General features: G+C 53.8%; 4 protein-coding genes across 4 annotated transcripts; 2 read left to right on the forward strand and 2 right to left on the reverse strand.

The window, feature by feature from the left end:
• Positions 1–4,719: 4,719 nt before the first annotated feature.
• BDZ99DRAFT_423570 (monothiol glutaredoxin-like protein-4) lies at positions 4,720–6,251 on the reverse strand. Its single transcript, XM_033717034.1, has 2 exons — positions 5,335–6,251; positions 4,720–5,255 (listed from the first exon to the last, which is right to left on the reverse strand). Exons 1-2 carry the CDS (start codon positions 6,121–6,123, stop codon positions 5,145–5,147), a joined length of 900 nt encoding a protein of 299 aa, XP_033573073.1. The 5' UTR covers positions 6,124–6,251; the 3' UTR covers positions 4,720–5,144.
• A 198-nt stretch (positions 6,252–6,449) lies between these two features.
• BDZ99DRAFT_480097 (Brix-domain-containing protein) lies at positions 6,450–7,520 on the forward strand (the record flags this gene model as incomplete). Its single annotated transcript, XM_033722312.1, has 3 exons — positions 6,450–6,463; positions 6,514–6,641; positions 6,694–7,520. 3 exons carry the CDS (start codon positions 6,450–6,452, stop codon positions 7,518–7,520), a joined length of 969 nt encoding a protein of 322 aa, XP_033573074.1.
• A 1,310-nt stretch (positions 7,521–8,830) lies between these two features.
• Positions 8,831–11,408, forward strand: BDZ99DRAFT_480098 (endothelin-converting enzyme; the record flags this gene model as incomplete). Its single annotated transcript, XM_033722313.1, has 6 exons — positions 8,831–8,987; positions 9,039–9,535; positions 9,596–10,727; positions 10,799–11,091; positions 11,164–11,271; positions 11,331–11,408. 6 exons carry the CDS (start codon positions 8,831–8,833, stop codon positions 11,406–11,408), a joined length of 2,265 nt encoding a protein of 754 aa, XP_033573075.1.
• A 765-nt stretch (positions 11,409–12,173) lies between these two features.
• On the reverse strand, positions 12,174–15,346 carry BDZ99DRAFT_510977 (uncharacterized protein). The gene is made up of 5 exons (XM_033724511.1): positions 14,942–15,346; positions 14,778–14,890; positions 14,646–14,720; positions 12,556–14,595; positions 12,174–12,496 (listed from the first exon to the last, which is right to left on the reverse strand). Exons 1-5 carry the CDS (start codon positions 15,144–15,146, stop codon positions 12,410–12,412), a joined length of 2,520 nt encoding a protein of 839 aa, XP_033573076.1. The 5' UTR covers positions 15,147–15,346; the 3' UTR covers positions 12,174–12,409.
• Positions 15,347–15,836: the final 490 nt, after the last annotated feature.

A 15,836-nucleotide genomic window follows, 5' to 3' on the forward strand; every position in this document is an offset into this window, starting at 1 on the left:
ATACCTCTGGTAGTTCCCAGAGATCGAAGATCCTAGGGAGCGGGTAGCTTATTCTCCTATACCAACTACTTTCTCGACCAGAGTTTCAGAGACGGCGCGCACTCCATCAAACTCTTTGTCCTTGTTTGTTCATAGACCTTAACTGTCGTTCAGAATCAAAGATCCCGGGGCAAGAACAGCTCATGAAGGTTGGACGGATCGATTTTTCTTTAAACATCCAGAGCCGGCGCGGGCTCCATCAGTTATCCTTCTGCGGTGTTCAGAATGATAAGAAGGGTTAACACCTCCAAAGCTCTCATATTTATAGTAGCCTACATATTGTTCATATTCATGACGGAATATCAGAGGAAGACCCCGTCCCAATCCATGTTGTGTGAGTATTTGCTGTTTTAGAAGATGCATCATCCTGCATACCAAAGATGCCTGTGCGAACGTAGCTCATACATGATAAGTGGGAAGGTTTCTTATCGAATATTCCGAGGTAGGACGGAAACCAATTTCTTTCGTTCGTTCGTAGCTTCGCGTCGGAGATTTGATTCATATCAGAGATTCTGGAAAGAGAACAAAACATCGAACGGACGAGGTGAAAGCGTTGATCAGCGATCCATAGACGGAGCTCACTCCACTTCCCTCTACACACCTGACTGCCGAGTTCAAGAAGTAAGAACTGAGATAAGACTCCCAGGGCTCGAGCAGCGCATGTGCTGTGAAGACTAAGTTTTTGATAGGAGATTCCAGAAGCAGAACGCACTCCATGGAGTTCGATATTGAATCTTTTCATAGTCTCCCGCGGTCACCTCGACTAAAGGTCCCGGGACGTCGGCCCATTAGGAGATATAAATGGGAAATTTTAAAGCGGAGATCTGGGGCGCTGCGTACTCCTTATTGTAGTCGTCAATGATGTGTTGGTGTTAATGGAATGCCTGCGTCTACCAAAAGTTTCAGGATTAGGGTAGTCCATATGTTAGATTGTAGGGAAAGTCATGACTGATGGCCCAGAAACGGAATGTACACTATAACGCTTTTATTTTTTCTTCTGTATTAAAGATAAAGCGTCATCCCTTAACAAACATTCTGGAGCAAGAGCAGGCCATGACACCTGGTCTAACATCGTTTTCATCGGAGATTAAGACGCAAACTTTTCCACATGAGTAGTACTGATGACTGGATCTGTTGTGTTTGAAATATTAGGGTGTTGACTGAGACCAAAAATCCCGGGCCGAGAGTATCTGTGACGGACCTAGGCCTCGTTCCTAGCTATGAGCTTAGCACGTTCCCAGGTCACGTGCTCGAGTCACGTGCTCGCTAGGAACAATCGTTGTTCCGCCATCGACGCGTCTAGATAGCATCGCGAGCAGCCTCGTACTCCGGCTCCTTGCAGCACGTCTTGTAATACAATCCTACTGCTCGTCTCTACACCTCCGTACTAGCCGCCCGTGACAGTATCTCACAAAACGGGAGCACACGATTCCTTGATCGGAAATTCAGAGGCAGAGACAAACCCATTCGGCTTTTCTCTTATAATTTTCGATAAAGAGGCTGCCAGTCTATACTAGAAAGGTAAGGCGAGACCAAACCCATATTTCTCCAGCACGACGTGGTTTAATCGGAAATCTCGAGGCAGATACACTCCCAAGGTTTCTCCTGCCGTTTGTTAGAGATGAAGCCACATCTGTACCAGGATCCCCAGGGCAAGAACAACTCATGGGGGCTGATGCTGTACGTATTTGATTAGAGATTCGGACCAGGAGCACGCTCCATCAAAAGTTGACTATCCATCTTTTGCGAGATAAAGCCACTACCTCTACCACAAATCTCGGAACGAGAGGAATCCATGACAATCCCCGGTAGACTCTTGTGTACGAATGACACAGAGACAGAGCACACCCATTGAATTGTCCAACATCTCTTTAGAAAAATCGGACGTAGCTGAAGACGCCAACGCGAGGGCAGTTCATGAAGAGACGGTAGCTAATGTTTTGATCAGAGATCCATACTGGTACGACGCACACTCTTATAGTTGAGTCTCCAGCCAAGCAGCGAAGCCCGCCATTGAATTTTCGGTCCCTTGCTTCTCGATGACAGATTCTGGTCTGGGGCCCAGAGGCGGAACACGTCCCATATCGGGCTGATGGGAGCGTGCTATAAGAAGATACGCCCCTATCCAAAAGACCAAGAGCGAGACCACGCCATGCGCACGTGTTAGCTTTATCTTTGGACCGGAGAACCACAGACAGACATGTTCCGCTCATTTTCCTAGTGTGTATACTCGAGCTCGAAGCCCCGGTCGAAGATTCCAGAGCAATGCCAGTCCATTCTGTGGTAACATACTACTAGATGACAGACTTTTATCCAAGAACCCAGAGCGGATCGCATTCCAGAAAGCCCCAACGTCCACGTTTTGCACCTACAGTACTAGGTCACAAGTCTAGGCACACGGAGTTATCATTGCTTGCTTGGCTTCATTCTTGCACACTTGACACCACTGTGAGGAGCAGCCCAGCGAGTGCGTAGCCACTTAGCCAAGAGGGAGACTAATTTACACTGCTTGAAACTTGACATCGCGCCTAGATTTTTGAAATCTACGGGGGTACCCCAAGCATTGGTAAATGGGTGTGCAAAGACTGATGGCCTGTCGCTGTAAGCACCAGGCCGAAGCCCCCAGAGCGAGGAAAGCTTATTTCTTCTGATTGAGGGGTATTTGATAGCAGCCGCAAAGATGAAACGCACTCCATTCTTGTGTCTACGTCTGTAGTTTATTGGGAACTAGCCTTCGGCCGAGAGGCCCAGAGCGACACCAGCCCATATTGACTTTCTCCAGATGGTTGAAAGACGGAGGCGGCGCACACTCCATAATCTGCTCCTAAAACTGCCAAATCGATGGCATGGTCGAGATATCCAGGGCTCAACCGACGCATAAGAAGTGGGTTTCCGCGTCTCTTGAATAAAACGAAGAAACAGAACGCACTCCATGGTGCTGACGAGATTGCGGTTGAAACTGAGCCCTAACCAAGTCGTCTAGAATGAGACTAGACCATGGTTTCGTTCTTCTTTTCATGTTGAAAGAAACAGCTGCGGAGCATACTCTATGCTATTTCGTGAGGTTAGAGATTGAAGTTGAGGCCCAAAGAAGAGTCCAGAACCGGACCGCCCATATGGCTTCTTCCCTAGAAGTTTTGATGAAAGGCGCCGAGGCAGAACGTACTCCATGCACCGCTTAGACGCTTGGTGTTAATTACCCAATCGAGGGCTCCAAAACGAGCTCGGCGCGCATCAGATGTTTGTATGATGACGCGATGAAGGAACTGGAGGCAGAAAACACTCCATCGTCCATTCTCGTTAAAGAAATTGAAGTTGATGCCCCGGTCGAAGAGTGCAGAGTGACACCAGCCCATCGCCTAAGCAATCGACGTTTTTTGATATAAGGTAAAGAGGCAGAACGCACTCCATCGGCTCGAGTTCCTCTACCTGGTGAAATTGAACCATCAATCGAAGATCACCTAGCTCAACCAGCCCATATAAATTTTCTCCTACTTTTGGGGGTGAGTGACACTGCGGCAGAGTGCGTTCAATTCCCGGCCCTTCCCTTCTCATGTATTGGATTTTCTCCACCAGTCGAAGATCCCCGAGCAGGACCAGGCCACATGATTGTAGTGTATCCGTGAATTCGATCAAAGACACAGAGACAGACCGCCTTCTATGCTAGTCTTCAAGGAAATTTGATGATGCAAGCACCACCCCACCACCAAGACTCCAGAGCGAGACCAACTCATCGCTCGAACGACAGATACTTCTTGATCAAACACCCACGCAGAGCCCACCCACCTACTCCACCCCATAGTGATCTTCTGCCACAGATTTGGAACTCAACCCAGCCCAAACCCCGGCACAGCCACCACACCATCTCCCTTCCCCATCGTAAGACTCCACGATAGCTCTTGAACACCCCTTTCAAGTCGCCAAGCCCTCCCTTCCCATCCATAATAGGTTTTCACCATTGTTCTCGATCTCCGTTCCTCCCCTTCCCACTCCTAAACACCCCCTCTGCCGAACTCAAACTTTCGGGGGGCGACCCCATTCCTATATACCTCCCAGCTCCTGCCTCGGCTGAATCGTTTCTCCGACCCCCGCCGATCTCGCTCCGTGTGCCGCCGATGGAGCGGTGAGCGGGTTGGCCTATCGGAGGGGACCGGAGATATTAGGAAAGGGGATCGGGTAGGGAAGGCCTGTGACGATGGCTGGAGGGCTTGCGTGGGCGAATGGGAAAGTGGAAGGAGACTCGCATGTGAAGAAAAAGGAAAGGAACGGGGAGAAAGGGGCACGGGGTGGGAGTCGGGGAGGTTTGAGGTTACACGCCGACGTCTTGAGGAGAGCGGATGGGCGAATCGGATAGAAGAATAGCTTGGCATGTGGAATAGAAGGGGAGTGTGACGAAGCGCGGGACCTAGAATGTAGCGGCGTGAGGGGCTGTTCGCGGTTGCGAGGCCTCCGATTTGCTGAGAACAATGAGGTGGGAATCGGGCATGTGGGAAGGGATGAGAATGAAGAAGCTTTAGTGTTACGCTGATGCTTTAGAGGGCTCCGATTTGCTTAGTGTCAGGTGATGGAACGGAGACACGTGAGATTGAGACGGAGACTGGGAAGTTGATGATGGAAGGCTTGCGAGCTTCTCAGAGAGCGGAATGTAGAGAGGCACGTGAAGAAAAGGGCCCACGGGGACAGGGTCGGGATCTCATGAAGACAGACCGCTTTCCAGATTGCTTCGGATCCGCAGAATGCGGTAATGGAAGAGTGACATGCGAAGGAAAGAAGGTATGAGAAAACGAATGAGAGGTCACGAAGACAGACAGTCTTTTTGAACACTTCCGAATCGCTCAAAGTACGATAATCGAAGATAGACACGTCAAGGAAGGGAACAAAGGACGAAATTAGGGGAGTCACCGAAGACACACCAACGGGTTGGAAGTAATTCTATTTGTAGATTGAAGCAGTATTGTCACCAAACACCAGAACCCTTGAAGCTTTTGCCCTACCTTTGTTATATGACTGCTTCATTTAGTGCTCGCAGCACGTGGTATACGCATCATCGCATCAAACCGTATCGCGTCAGACCGCCCGGCATACTCACCCTTCACGATAACCTCTCACGCGGTCTGTGCCTGAGCTTGGGGTGCGGCGGGGCCTCCGGTATTTCGCTGCTTACTGACAGTATACTCGGCGAGGAAATCAGGATCGTTCTCGAACTCCTCCTTGACCTATCACATCATTCCATTAGCTTCAGCTCAATACGAGCGCCACCGCCATTGACACTAGCTAAAGAGAGGGGATACTCACAATATCCAACCCCCCAACCAACTCTCCACCAACCCAGAGCTGCGGAAATGTCGGCCAATCTGCATACTCTTTCAATCCCTGCCTGACATCATCGTCTGCCAGGATATTAAAGAACCCATACCGCACACCCTTCTCCCTGAGCAGCGAGCTAGTCTGTCGACTAAACCCGCACTGCGGCGCCGACGGCGTCCCCTTCATGAACAGCATCACGGGCGCCGCCTTGACCAGCTCCGCTAGGCGCGCGAACAGCTCCTCCTTTGTCTCCTTTGCGCCAGAGCTGTACTCGGGCGCAGTCTTGGGGTCATTGTTGGAAGGCGCGTATGATGCGAGGTTCTTGGTGCCGTTTGTGCCGTTCGTTGCGCCTGTTTCGAGATGGGTTGTGGGTGCTGCAGGCTTTGTGACTGATTGCGCCGGGGGGAGACCGAGGTTGGAGGCTTCTCCTGCGCTGCCGGCGCCAGCGTACTTCTCGACTGCCGCCCGTACCTTTGCGGCGTCGGAGCCGGAGACGGTCTCGAGAACCGAGCCGTCCTTTTGTAGCACGATGTAGGGGACCGCGGTGACGTCGTATTGCTCCGAGATCTCGGGGAGCTCTTCGGCATTAAGGGAGAGGAAAGCGAGGGGCGCGGAGGAGGGGTATGTGGAGGCGAGGGTGGAGAGGACGGTGGACATCTGCTTGCAGGGCGCAGCCCAGGGCGCGTGGAAGTATATCACCGCGACGGTAGCGGGCGGGAGAGAGGTGATGGTTGATGCGAAGTCGGCCTCGGTGGGGATCTCTCTGAGGGAGGCCATAGCGGCGGCGGTTGTAGGTATCGTCGAGGCTCTTATGATAGTGAGCAGAGTGTTCGAATGGAGACGTGGCTGAAGAGAGAGCAGAAGGTGGGCTATTCGAGGTGATGAAGACGCAAAAGCGATCAGATGGATTGATTAGAAAAAGAACTGACGTGCTCCGTCCCGCCTCCGAGCAATGCCCAGGAGCCAGGTGCCCCGCCTCGGCCGCCATCTGCGGCTTCTCCTCGGCATGCCGTTTCGCCGGCCCGAGAAAAAGAGGAACTCTTGGCATCTTCACTTTCTGCAACCCCGTCGCGAGAGTGCGCCGCATCACCAACATCGCCACCATGTTGCGTACAATGTAAGACCATAGTTCCAGAAAAACAAGCACACAGCTAACGCCCCCTCCAGAAAACCCAAGAGCGCCCGCACGAAGCGCATCCTCGAGAAGCGCGAACCCCAGGTGCACGAGAATGTGAAGCAATGCCTCTTCCTCAAGGGCACCTCTTCGAGCGAAATCCTGAAGCTTGCAGTTACCGGTACATATGCAACACCCCTCGCATCGATATCCTCACTCTAATGTATCTCTAGACCTCAACTCCCTCCTCAAACCCCACACGAAAAAATTCACAAAACCCAACCCAATCCACCCCTTCGAATCCGTTGACTCGCTCAACTTCCTCTCCCTTAAAAACGACTGTTCGCATCTCGTCCTCTCCCACCACAAAAAAAAGCGCCCCCACACCCTCACCTTCATCCGCACCTTCGCCCACACGGTCCTCGACATGCTCGAGCTGCACATCGACCCCGATACCTTCCGCACCATCTCCCAGTTCAAGAACAAGAAGTGCGCGGTCGGCTTGAAGCCAATGCTTGCCTTCTCCGGGACCCCATTCGAGGGGCCGGTGGACAGTCGGTATACGCTCGCGAAGAGCATGCTGCTAGATTTCTTCCGGGGAGTCGAGGCCACAGGTGTGGATGTGGAAGGGTTGCAGTATATGATTCATTTCTCCGCATCGGATGAGATACCTGGAGAGCCTGCGCCTATTATCCGTATGCGCGTGTACCTTGTCAAGACGCGCCGCTCTGGGCAGAAAGTCCCCCGCGTGGAAGTCGAAGAGATGGGTCCTAGGATCGATTTCAGCGTCGGCCGCGAGCAAGTAGCAGAGGAGGCGGTCATGAAGACGGCGCTGAAGAAGCCGAAGGGCTTGGAGCCGAGGACGAAGAAGAACATCACGACGGATGTGGTGGGTGATAAGATGGGGAAGATTCATCTCGGCAAGCAGGATTTCGCAAACTTGCAGACGAGGAAGATGAAGGGGTTGAAGAGGAGTCGGGAGGAGAGGAAAGCTGGAGAGGAGACGGACGCGGAGGAGGACGGAGGCGTCGAGGTCAAGAGGGTGCAGTTGGAGGCATAGGTTGCGGCTGTATACCCAGGGTCTTCTGGTCGGCGTCTAGAGGTAAGGATGGCGTTTAGGTATCAGGAAAACACATTTGCAAGATATGTGGGATATGTAGACTCTTTCGGTCTCTATCATGATTCATCAAATGTTCCGTACCTCACCAACTCTGAACGAAGCATCGCACGGCCTATCAATCACCCTGTGAGCTCCCCTTGTCAATTCCGCACCGCAATCTCCTCGGTCTAGCTCCTGGTCTTCATCTTAAATGTTTGTTCCTATGCTACCTACAAAGGCACTCCAGATCCCAGACGGAAAACAGCGAACGCGTCTCCATCATCAGCTTCGCCTCCACCGTCTTCACTCACCTCGCAAGATCACGTGCTCCCTATTTCGCATCCACGTCGAAGATTTGACAGAACAGACTGTTCTAAGATTTAGGGTAGATGTGGGAAGCCGCTAAACTTCAATTGAACGTTCAGGATTAATGAGATTTGGAGAGCACGTGGCCACGTTAAAACTTCTAGAACTGAGGAATTGCCCATGGATGGAGCTTACTTCCAAACTTTAACATGCATGGAATACCTAGGGGACATATATGCCTCATAAGCCACAGAGTTCTCGAATCCTATGCAAGAACGATGAACGGAAGCACGTGACTGTAATCACCAACCGAGAAGTGAAATAAGAAAGATGTAAGTCCCAACAGACGGGCGTGACACACAAAAGCACCGCCTACCGCAGCAGATTACAAGGGTATATATCCAAACATTTCAGCACTACCTAGGTATCTGAAATTGTCTTTGCGGGATTCGGGGATATCTTCTCCATTAGAATATACAGGTAGAGCGTTGAGCATACTTGTCGATATCTGCCGGTGTCGGTCGGTATGTATACGCAGCTAGTGAGATGGAAGGAAGGATGATCAAGTATGGCTACTTAGTGGGATGCCGCTCAACAGTCCATGTAGTCTGCGGAATACGGCCAGCATACCCTGGAAAGTTGCCTAACGGCATAGGTGTGTCATTGGGTTATCACGAGACGAGGGAGTTCACACCAAGTACAGAGGTGTCTCGTGCTGTCTAATGTGTATACAGAGATGGTATTGCGATTGCACTACAAAGGTATGTACCTGCATGGGATGAGGTTGAAAGCGGCTGGCAGCCGGCGATCCCAGCGTTGGTGTGGGGAAAGCTCCCGTGCGTCACTACCTTTGTACCTACAATAGTGTTGATAGCTAGCTCCAGCACGCCTCACTGTCCATCCCTTCATCTACCACTGCTGTCTGGAAGCTCCAGCAGTCACTTCCCTCCAGCTTTCTGCCCGACATGGCGTCTGAGAAGCAGCCGTTGTTGCTGCCCTCATACCCGGAGCCAACAACCGGAGCTCCAGCTCATCCCTCATCTCTACACAAGCATCGGTCTGCAGCACGACGATTCATGGGAGCTGCTGCTGTCACACTCACGGTGCTAGGGCTCCTGCATGGTGTGTATGAATTCATTTCGATGGCGAATCAAGCTGGCTAATATGAAACAGGCGTTCCCTACGCCAGCGAGCCCTCATCAACTGCACCATGCCTGTCCGCCAGCTGTGTCCACGCAGCCTCCGAGATCCTGTACAACCTCCATCCCGACTACAAAAGCCTTGACCCCTGCGAGGACACCTACGAGTACATATGTGGAGGATGGGGTGACCGCCACGATCTCCGTCCCGACCAGGGCGACGCGTCTTCTCTCAGTGTCCTCTCCGAGGAAGGACAGTTGCTTTCTAGGCATATTCTTGATTCGCCTTATCCTGGAGATGATCCACTCAAAGTATTCGTCAACTCCTATTCTGCAAATGGGGTAGACAAGGAGAACTTCGAACAGCTGAAGGCCGCCTATGACGCATGCATGGATGAAGACACCATCAAGAAGGCCGGTGTCGGTTCTTTGAAGTCACTGCTAGACGACATATCTGGGAAGAATATCACTGAGACGGTCTTGTCGCTACTGGGAAATGGCGTTGGGGCATTGGCCTCTTTCTACACCTCTGTGAGTGCAACTCGTTTCCCCATACCTAGTCAGTGAGACTGCCATCTAACATCTCATCAGGGCGATGATCGAGATCCTGACTCGGTTGCTATTTTCGTTACGCCCCCTAGGTCCATCGGCCTCCCCTCGAAAGAATACTACGATGATGAAGCGGTTGTTAAGGAGTACAAGGAAGTGCTTTCCAAAGTCACGGCTGCGCTCATATCCGCCGACGTTCTGTCGACGGAACAGTCAGCGTTGTTTTCTACCACACCCAATACCGATGGCATCGTGGACTTTGAAAAGGAACTGGCCAAAGCCTCCCCACCCCCTGAAGACCTGGAGAGTGTCGTCAAGTACTACAACCCTCGGACTCTGGAGGAAGCCCACGAACTGCTCCCGCAACTGTCAGTCAGCCGTATCATATCCGCTCTTGGTCCATCGGACTTCACCGCCAAACGCATCATCGTCGGGTCGCCTGAGTACATGAAGTCTCTATCAGAGATTTTGGATAAAATCCCAGAGGGCACACTACATGGCTACTTTATGTGGAAAGCCGTTCAGGCGTATGCCTCATCGGTCGAGGACGATGCCTTGAAGCCTCTGAAGCAATTCAAGAACAAGCTTCAAGGCAAAGACCTCGACGCCGTGCCGGACCGCTGGCGAACCTGCATTGCAGTGGTGGACGACACCCTAGGGTGGACACTCAGCCGCTTCTTCGTCCAGCGGGCATTCTCCAAGGCCGCGAAAGAGTTCGGCGACCGCATCATCTACGACATTAAAGACCAATTCAAGACCATACTTGGTCAGACCGAGTGGATGAGCAAAGACGTACAGAAGCTGGGCCAGAAGAAGGTCGACAACATCGTGCAGAAGATCGGCTATCCAACGGCGAGCCCCGATATCATGGACCCTGAGAAGCTGAAACAATATTACTCTGGGCTGACTATCACAAACTCAAGCTTCTTCGAGAACAACCGCAACGCCGCCAAGTTCGAGATCAAGCGCGAGTGGTCGAAACTCGGGAAACCGACAGACCGCGACGAGTGGGGCATGACCGCTTCAACTGTCAACGCGTACTACAATCCCGCTGGCAACGAGATTGTATTCCCGGCTGGTATAATGCAAGCTCCGCTGTTCTACGACCCGGAGGTGCCGCAGTATTTGTCGTATGGCGCGTTTGGAGCTGTTAGCGGGCACGAGCTGTCACATGGTAGGCCCCCTTAGCCATTATTTCCAAGTTTACATAAACAGTACTTGATTGAGGAACTAACAAATCCACAGCCTTCGACAGCAGCGGCCGCCACTACGACGAAATCGGTAACTATTCGGACTGGTGGGACACCAAAACCGTCAAAGCCTTCGAAGAGCGCGCGCAGTGCTTCGTAGATCAATACGCGAACTTCACCGTTGCGGGACCAGATGGAAAACCACTACATGTCAACGGCCGCCTGACATTGGGCGAGAACATCGCGGATGCGGGCGGGCTGAATGCGGCGTACGCGGCGTGGAAGAAGCGCGACAAAGTCAACCCAGACAAAACTCTTCCGGGCCTACTAGATTTTACCAAAGAGCAGGTTCGTCCCCAGAGTTCCATTCGTATAGCTTTACGTGTAATGTGAAAGGAAGGCTAATCAAGGTGATGCTAGCTCTTCATGCTCAACTACGGCAACACGTGGTGCGGGCTCACGAGGACGGGGACAGCGATTCAGAGGATCTATCAGGACCCGCATTCGCCCAAGTTTGCGAGAGTCGCGGTACGTACAAAATATACTTCCCCATTCTCTGCCTGGATTTGTGACTAATTGCCAAGTAGGGTACTCTTGCAAACACACGCGCGTTTAGAGAGGCGTTCAATTGCCCCGTCAAGGAACCGACGTGTAAGCTTTGGTAATGGTGAGAGGAGGCGCTGCGGAAGGTTAGCAGATGAGTTAGACGTGTATTATTAGCAGCAAGCTTAGTTTGTAGCAGAGCGTGTTGAGTTTTACAGAAAAAAGTATTGATTCGATGAGCGAAGTGGAGAAAGTGGGAAGCTTTCTCACTGTAGATGCTTGAGGAATTGGGACGCACAGGTCCGCGTAAAATCTGTTATGGAATTTTTTCGTATATAAGAGACGAGGAGGGATGTAGGCGTAGCATTTTTCAAACCATCGAACTACAGGGCGGGCGCGGGGTGTTGTATTCACGCCGTCGTCGTAGATGAGATCCCGGGATCCTCCTCCTCTTCGAACTTCACCGCTTTTGCTCGCTCGATGCCACTGTCTGGAGTACCCCAACTATCGCTATCAGGTAGGTAGGCTGGTTAAGAAAGTTAGTCTGATATCCACAGCACGAACGAAAGGATTGCACAATACGGATATACCACGACTCGAGCCCCCACTCTTGCTCGCTCGACACGGCTGTCTGGAGTGGAGTGGCCCAGGTACGGTGGAGCTATCCGGATAAAAGGCAACCTGATCTCGACTGCGTGAGCGTGAGGATAGGTACGCGGTGATAGCACTGCGGGTGGACGCTTCCCCTTTTGCGCGCTCGATGCCACTGTCAGAGGTGGCCCAGCTGGCTTAGAGCTAGGGAGCTAAACGGGAACCTAGGCTCTACTGCATGAACAAAAGGATGGGCACCCAGGAATCTCACTGCGGGGGTGGGAGGGGATACGAAACGGGCAGCACGTGACCCAATGTGACATTTCAAGCATGACTCAGTTCGGTCTCTCACCTACTCTATCCCCCCAAATCGCACTCCTACAAGCCCGTCCCTCCTTACCGCACGCGTAAAGCATCTCAAAAAGCCGCCCGTTTGCATGCAGAAGAGGAATTGCTTTTTAGTCACATGACGCACTAAGTTCTCCACACACCTCCGTCCCTTGCCAGCTACTCTAGAAACTGAACTGCTCTACTACTCATCCAGCTGTACATAGTTGGCCGGGAAGAGACCCGACTTCCCGCCGTAATGGCCGAGCCACCAGTCTTCGTCTGGGAACTCCTATAGCGAGTAATTAGCATTCGCTCGCAGGGAACAGAAGGAACAGGACTGCAACTTACCACACCCGTAATCGTCGCTCCATCGGGAAAGCTTAGCTCATTATCCTCCGCAGCCTCATAATCATACAGCGCCGTCGCCGTGGGCCCCGCACCATGGCCAGCCGGCGGGGCTGGCGCATGTTCCTCTTCCTCCTCTTGCACCGCTCTTGCAGGCTGCGGCGGTGCTTGCGCCTCCTCTTCCACCCCATCATCCCCAACCAGCTCAACATAGTTGCTAGGAAACAGCCCCGTCTCGCCCGCCCTATTCTGTCCCATCCACCAATCCTCATCCACAAACTCAATGTTGGTGACGTACTCGCCCTCGCGCAGCTCGAGCTCGTTGTCCTCCGCCTTCTCGTAGTCGTACTGGACGAGAGCGCGCTTGCCGCCGTGGGACTCGCTGTGCGCGGCCACGGCGGCGGCGACACCAACGCCCGCACCAATGCCAGCGGCGGCGGCGACCGCAATGCCGGCGGCGCGGGCGGGGTCGTGCGACTCGACTTTGGGTTCGGCGGGGCTGTCGCGGGAGGCCGAGGCGGCTTTTTGGAGCGAGTGGGTGGGCATTGGGGGAGGCGAGAAGCGCTCTTCTGGTGCGGACAGGGGTTCAGGGGAGGCACCGCGCGCGACGGGCATGGCGATGCGGATGGGGGAGCCTTCTGGCTCCTCGAATTCAGGGGACGGGGTGCGGATGTGACGGGGGGGAGATGGGATGGCTTGGTGTTGTTCCGCTGGGATCTCCTGGTGGGAAGGACGGGAGGGCAGGCCTGGGATTGGGATGCCGCGGCCAGCGTTGGGTTTGCTGGAGAAGTCCATTGGTGGTGGCATTGCGTGTGCTTCTGGTTCTGGTTCTGGAGCCGCTCGTGTAGTGGGAGCGCCCATTGGAGCCGCTCCCTTGAAGCGGTCACGGATGGAACTGACCCCTCCGGCGGGAGACGATGGCTCCTCTGGTGTGTGCTCTTGTCCGGTGTTGCTGGCTGAGACGACTCCAGTGTTTTGCTGACTGAGAGAATTGCTCCCCGCGGATTGACCAGTGCGGGTGGTTTGAACGGGCGCCCACGATTTCCCAGAATAACCGCTGTGCCACCCACCACCACCGCTCTTTTGCCCAGATAATTGGCCAGCCAATGGTGATGCAGGTCCTCCAATACCTGGAGAGGGCGCAGAGGGAGCTCCACCTTGGCGAGCCTTCTTTTCAGCCCACAGTTGAGCCGGAGTCTTTCCGCCCTCGTCAGCGAAAGTACGGCTGGCAGTTCCTACAGGGGCAGCAGGTGCTGGTTTCGCTCCAAACGGTGTCGGAGCGGAAGCTTTGGTGCCTGTGAAGGTACTCGATCCACCAAATTTGTTTGCGACTTTAGGCTTTGGCAGCGAGGTCAACCTCTCGGATTGTTTGAAAGCAGCGGACCGGTCTGCCAGCGACTTGGGCGCATCGCTTTCCTCACTTCGACCAGAGGCTCCAGTAATAGCAGGGGAGAGATTCGAAGGGGATGACGCTGCGTCCGATGGCGCTTGGGCCCTAGCGCGGATGGCTGCAATATCAACTTTCCCGACCGGCTCATAAGCTCCCTTCACTGGCGCAGGCCTGAGATCTTCTTTCTCTTTTGCCTGACGACGCAGGGCAGCAATATCGACCTTTCCAACTGGCTGATAGCCTCCTCTTACAACATCACTCTCATCATGGCTGGGCTGGGGGGCGCTAAACCTCGATGGTGCCTGTTTCTGGGATGTGAGGTCGGATATGTTGGCTTTGGTGGGTTTGTATGCCGATTCCACCTTTTCCAACTGCGACCTCGTAACCGGAGGCGCATCCGAGCCCCAGCCGTCTGCATCCACGTTGGTGTCCTTTGGTGCAGCTCGCGCGCCTAGTGGATTGAAACCACGTCCGCCAGCTCCACTCTGCGAGGGTGTGAATACTGGCTTCGAGGAAACGGGTGGCGGTGGACCTCCGGAGCTGATGGCCGGCCCTCCAGCATATTTGGAGCCCGAGGCATCCGAGACCTTTTGCACGATTCCTTCGGGGGTGAGGTCGCTGTCTGATCGGGCAGTAACTTGAACGTGATATCCCTTGACGATCTCAGAATTGTGGTCTTTAGATAAAATTGCTTCGGTCTTACATGTAAAAGCTTGGAGACAACGCCTAGGTGGCTGCCGAAGTAGCCCTTGGTGCGTTCAGGCACACCTGCGCCGCACTGGGATTCGGATTACAATTAGCCGTGTTCCAGGACAAGAGGAGCAAGGATGCGTACCCAGGCAATCAGGACAGACTTGGGAAGGGATGTGTTTGGGTCCTTGACTTTGACGAAGGCAAACTGGATTCGGCCGTCGTTGAAATCCTCGATTAGATCAGAAAGCTCGCCCTCTGTAAGTGGATCAGCATTTTGCAGTGCCGCTCCTGGTTTGTATGGCTAACCTGCGACGGATTCTACCTTCAGCACACTCTCCTTTCCACCATCGTTCTGGAAAGCGCTGACTAGCGGGGCAGTGACGGTAAACAGAGCCCATTGACCGTACGTAGGAGAGCTGGCGGAAGCTCCGGACGGCTTCGGAGCGTCGACAATGGACTGGTAGCTGCGCTTGATGTTGATGCCATTGGTGGAGGTGTTGAGGGAGGCCATGGTGGAGAGGCGTAAGCCGGCCGAGGGGTTGCAAGCTGGCTGGAAAGGGGGCCTGGGGGAAGTGGAGGAGTGGAGAGAGCGACGAGGAGTGTATACAGCGTGGTGAGCGTCGACAAGGAGAGTGGCCGCAGACGGCGCGTGGGGAGTCCGGGGCTGTGTTGGACTCGACAGCGCGCAACGATGCCTGTGTGCTGTGGGCGATGACGAAGGCGAGGGCAGCCCAAACATGGAGTCTGCCCAGAAGCAGCGTGGCAGCGTGGAGCGCGGCAGTGTGGCAGTGTGGCAGTGTGGCAGTCACGTGGCAGTGTGGCAGCTCGCACGACGTGCTTTGTATCATTGCAGCCAACACGCCCAATTTTCAACATGGCATCCTCAAAAGTCCAAGGGGCAAGCTTGAGCTCGATGCAGATGCCGCGGCAGGAGCACAGCCCTAAACAGCCATCAGCATGGTGACTACAGCCGCAGTGTTGTGTGCTGGTGGCGGCTGCCACTTCGTCCAGGGCACGCGGGACGGGCACACGACGGGCACACGACGGGCAGCGAAAACATGCCAGCTCGCCTCACCTTTCCGGGCGCTGTGATTCGTCCAGCGCGACATGAAAGTGAAGCTCCACGCTCTCCTCGCCTGCCCTTATACTCGTCCCGCCCCATACACTGCCAGCCCATCTTGCCTCTCCCTCTCTGCCTACC

The sequence above is a fragment of the Mytilinidion resinicola genome (genome assembly GCF_010093595.1).
Source record: "Mytilinidion resinicola strain CBS 304.34 unplaced genomic scaffold BDZ99scaffold_17, whole genome shotgun sequence".
NCBI classification, from domain to species: Eukaryota; Fungi; Ascomycota; class Dothideomycetes; order Mytilinidiales; family Mytilinidiaceae; genus Mytilinidion; species Mytilinidion resinicola.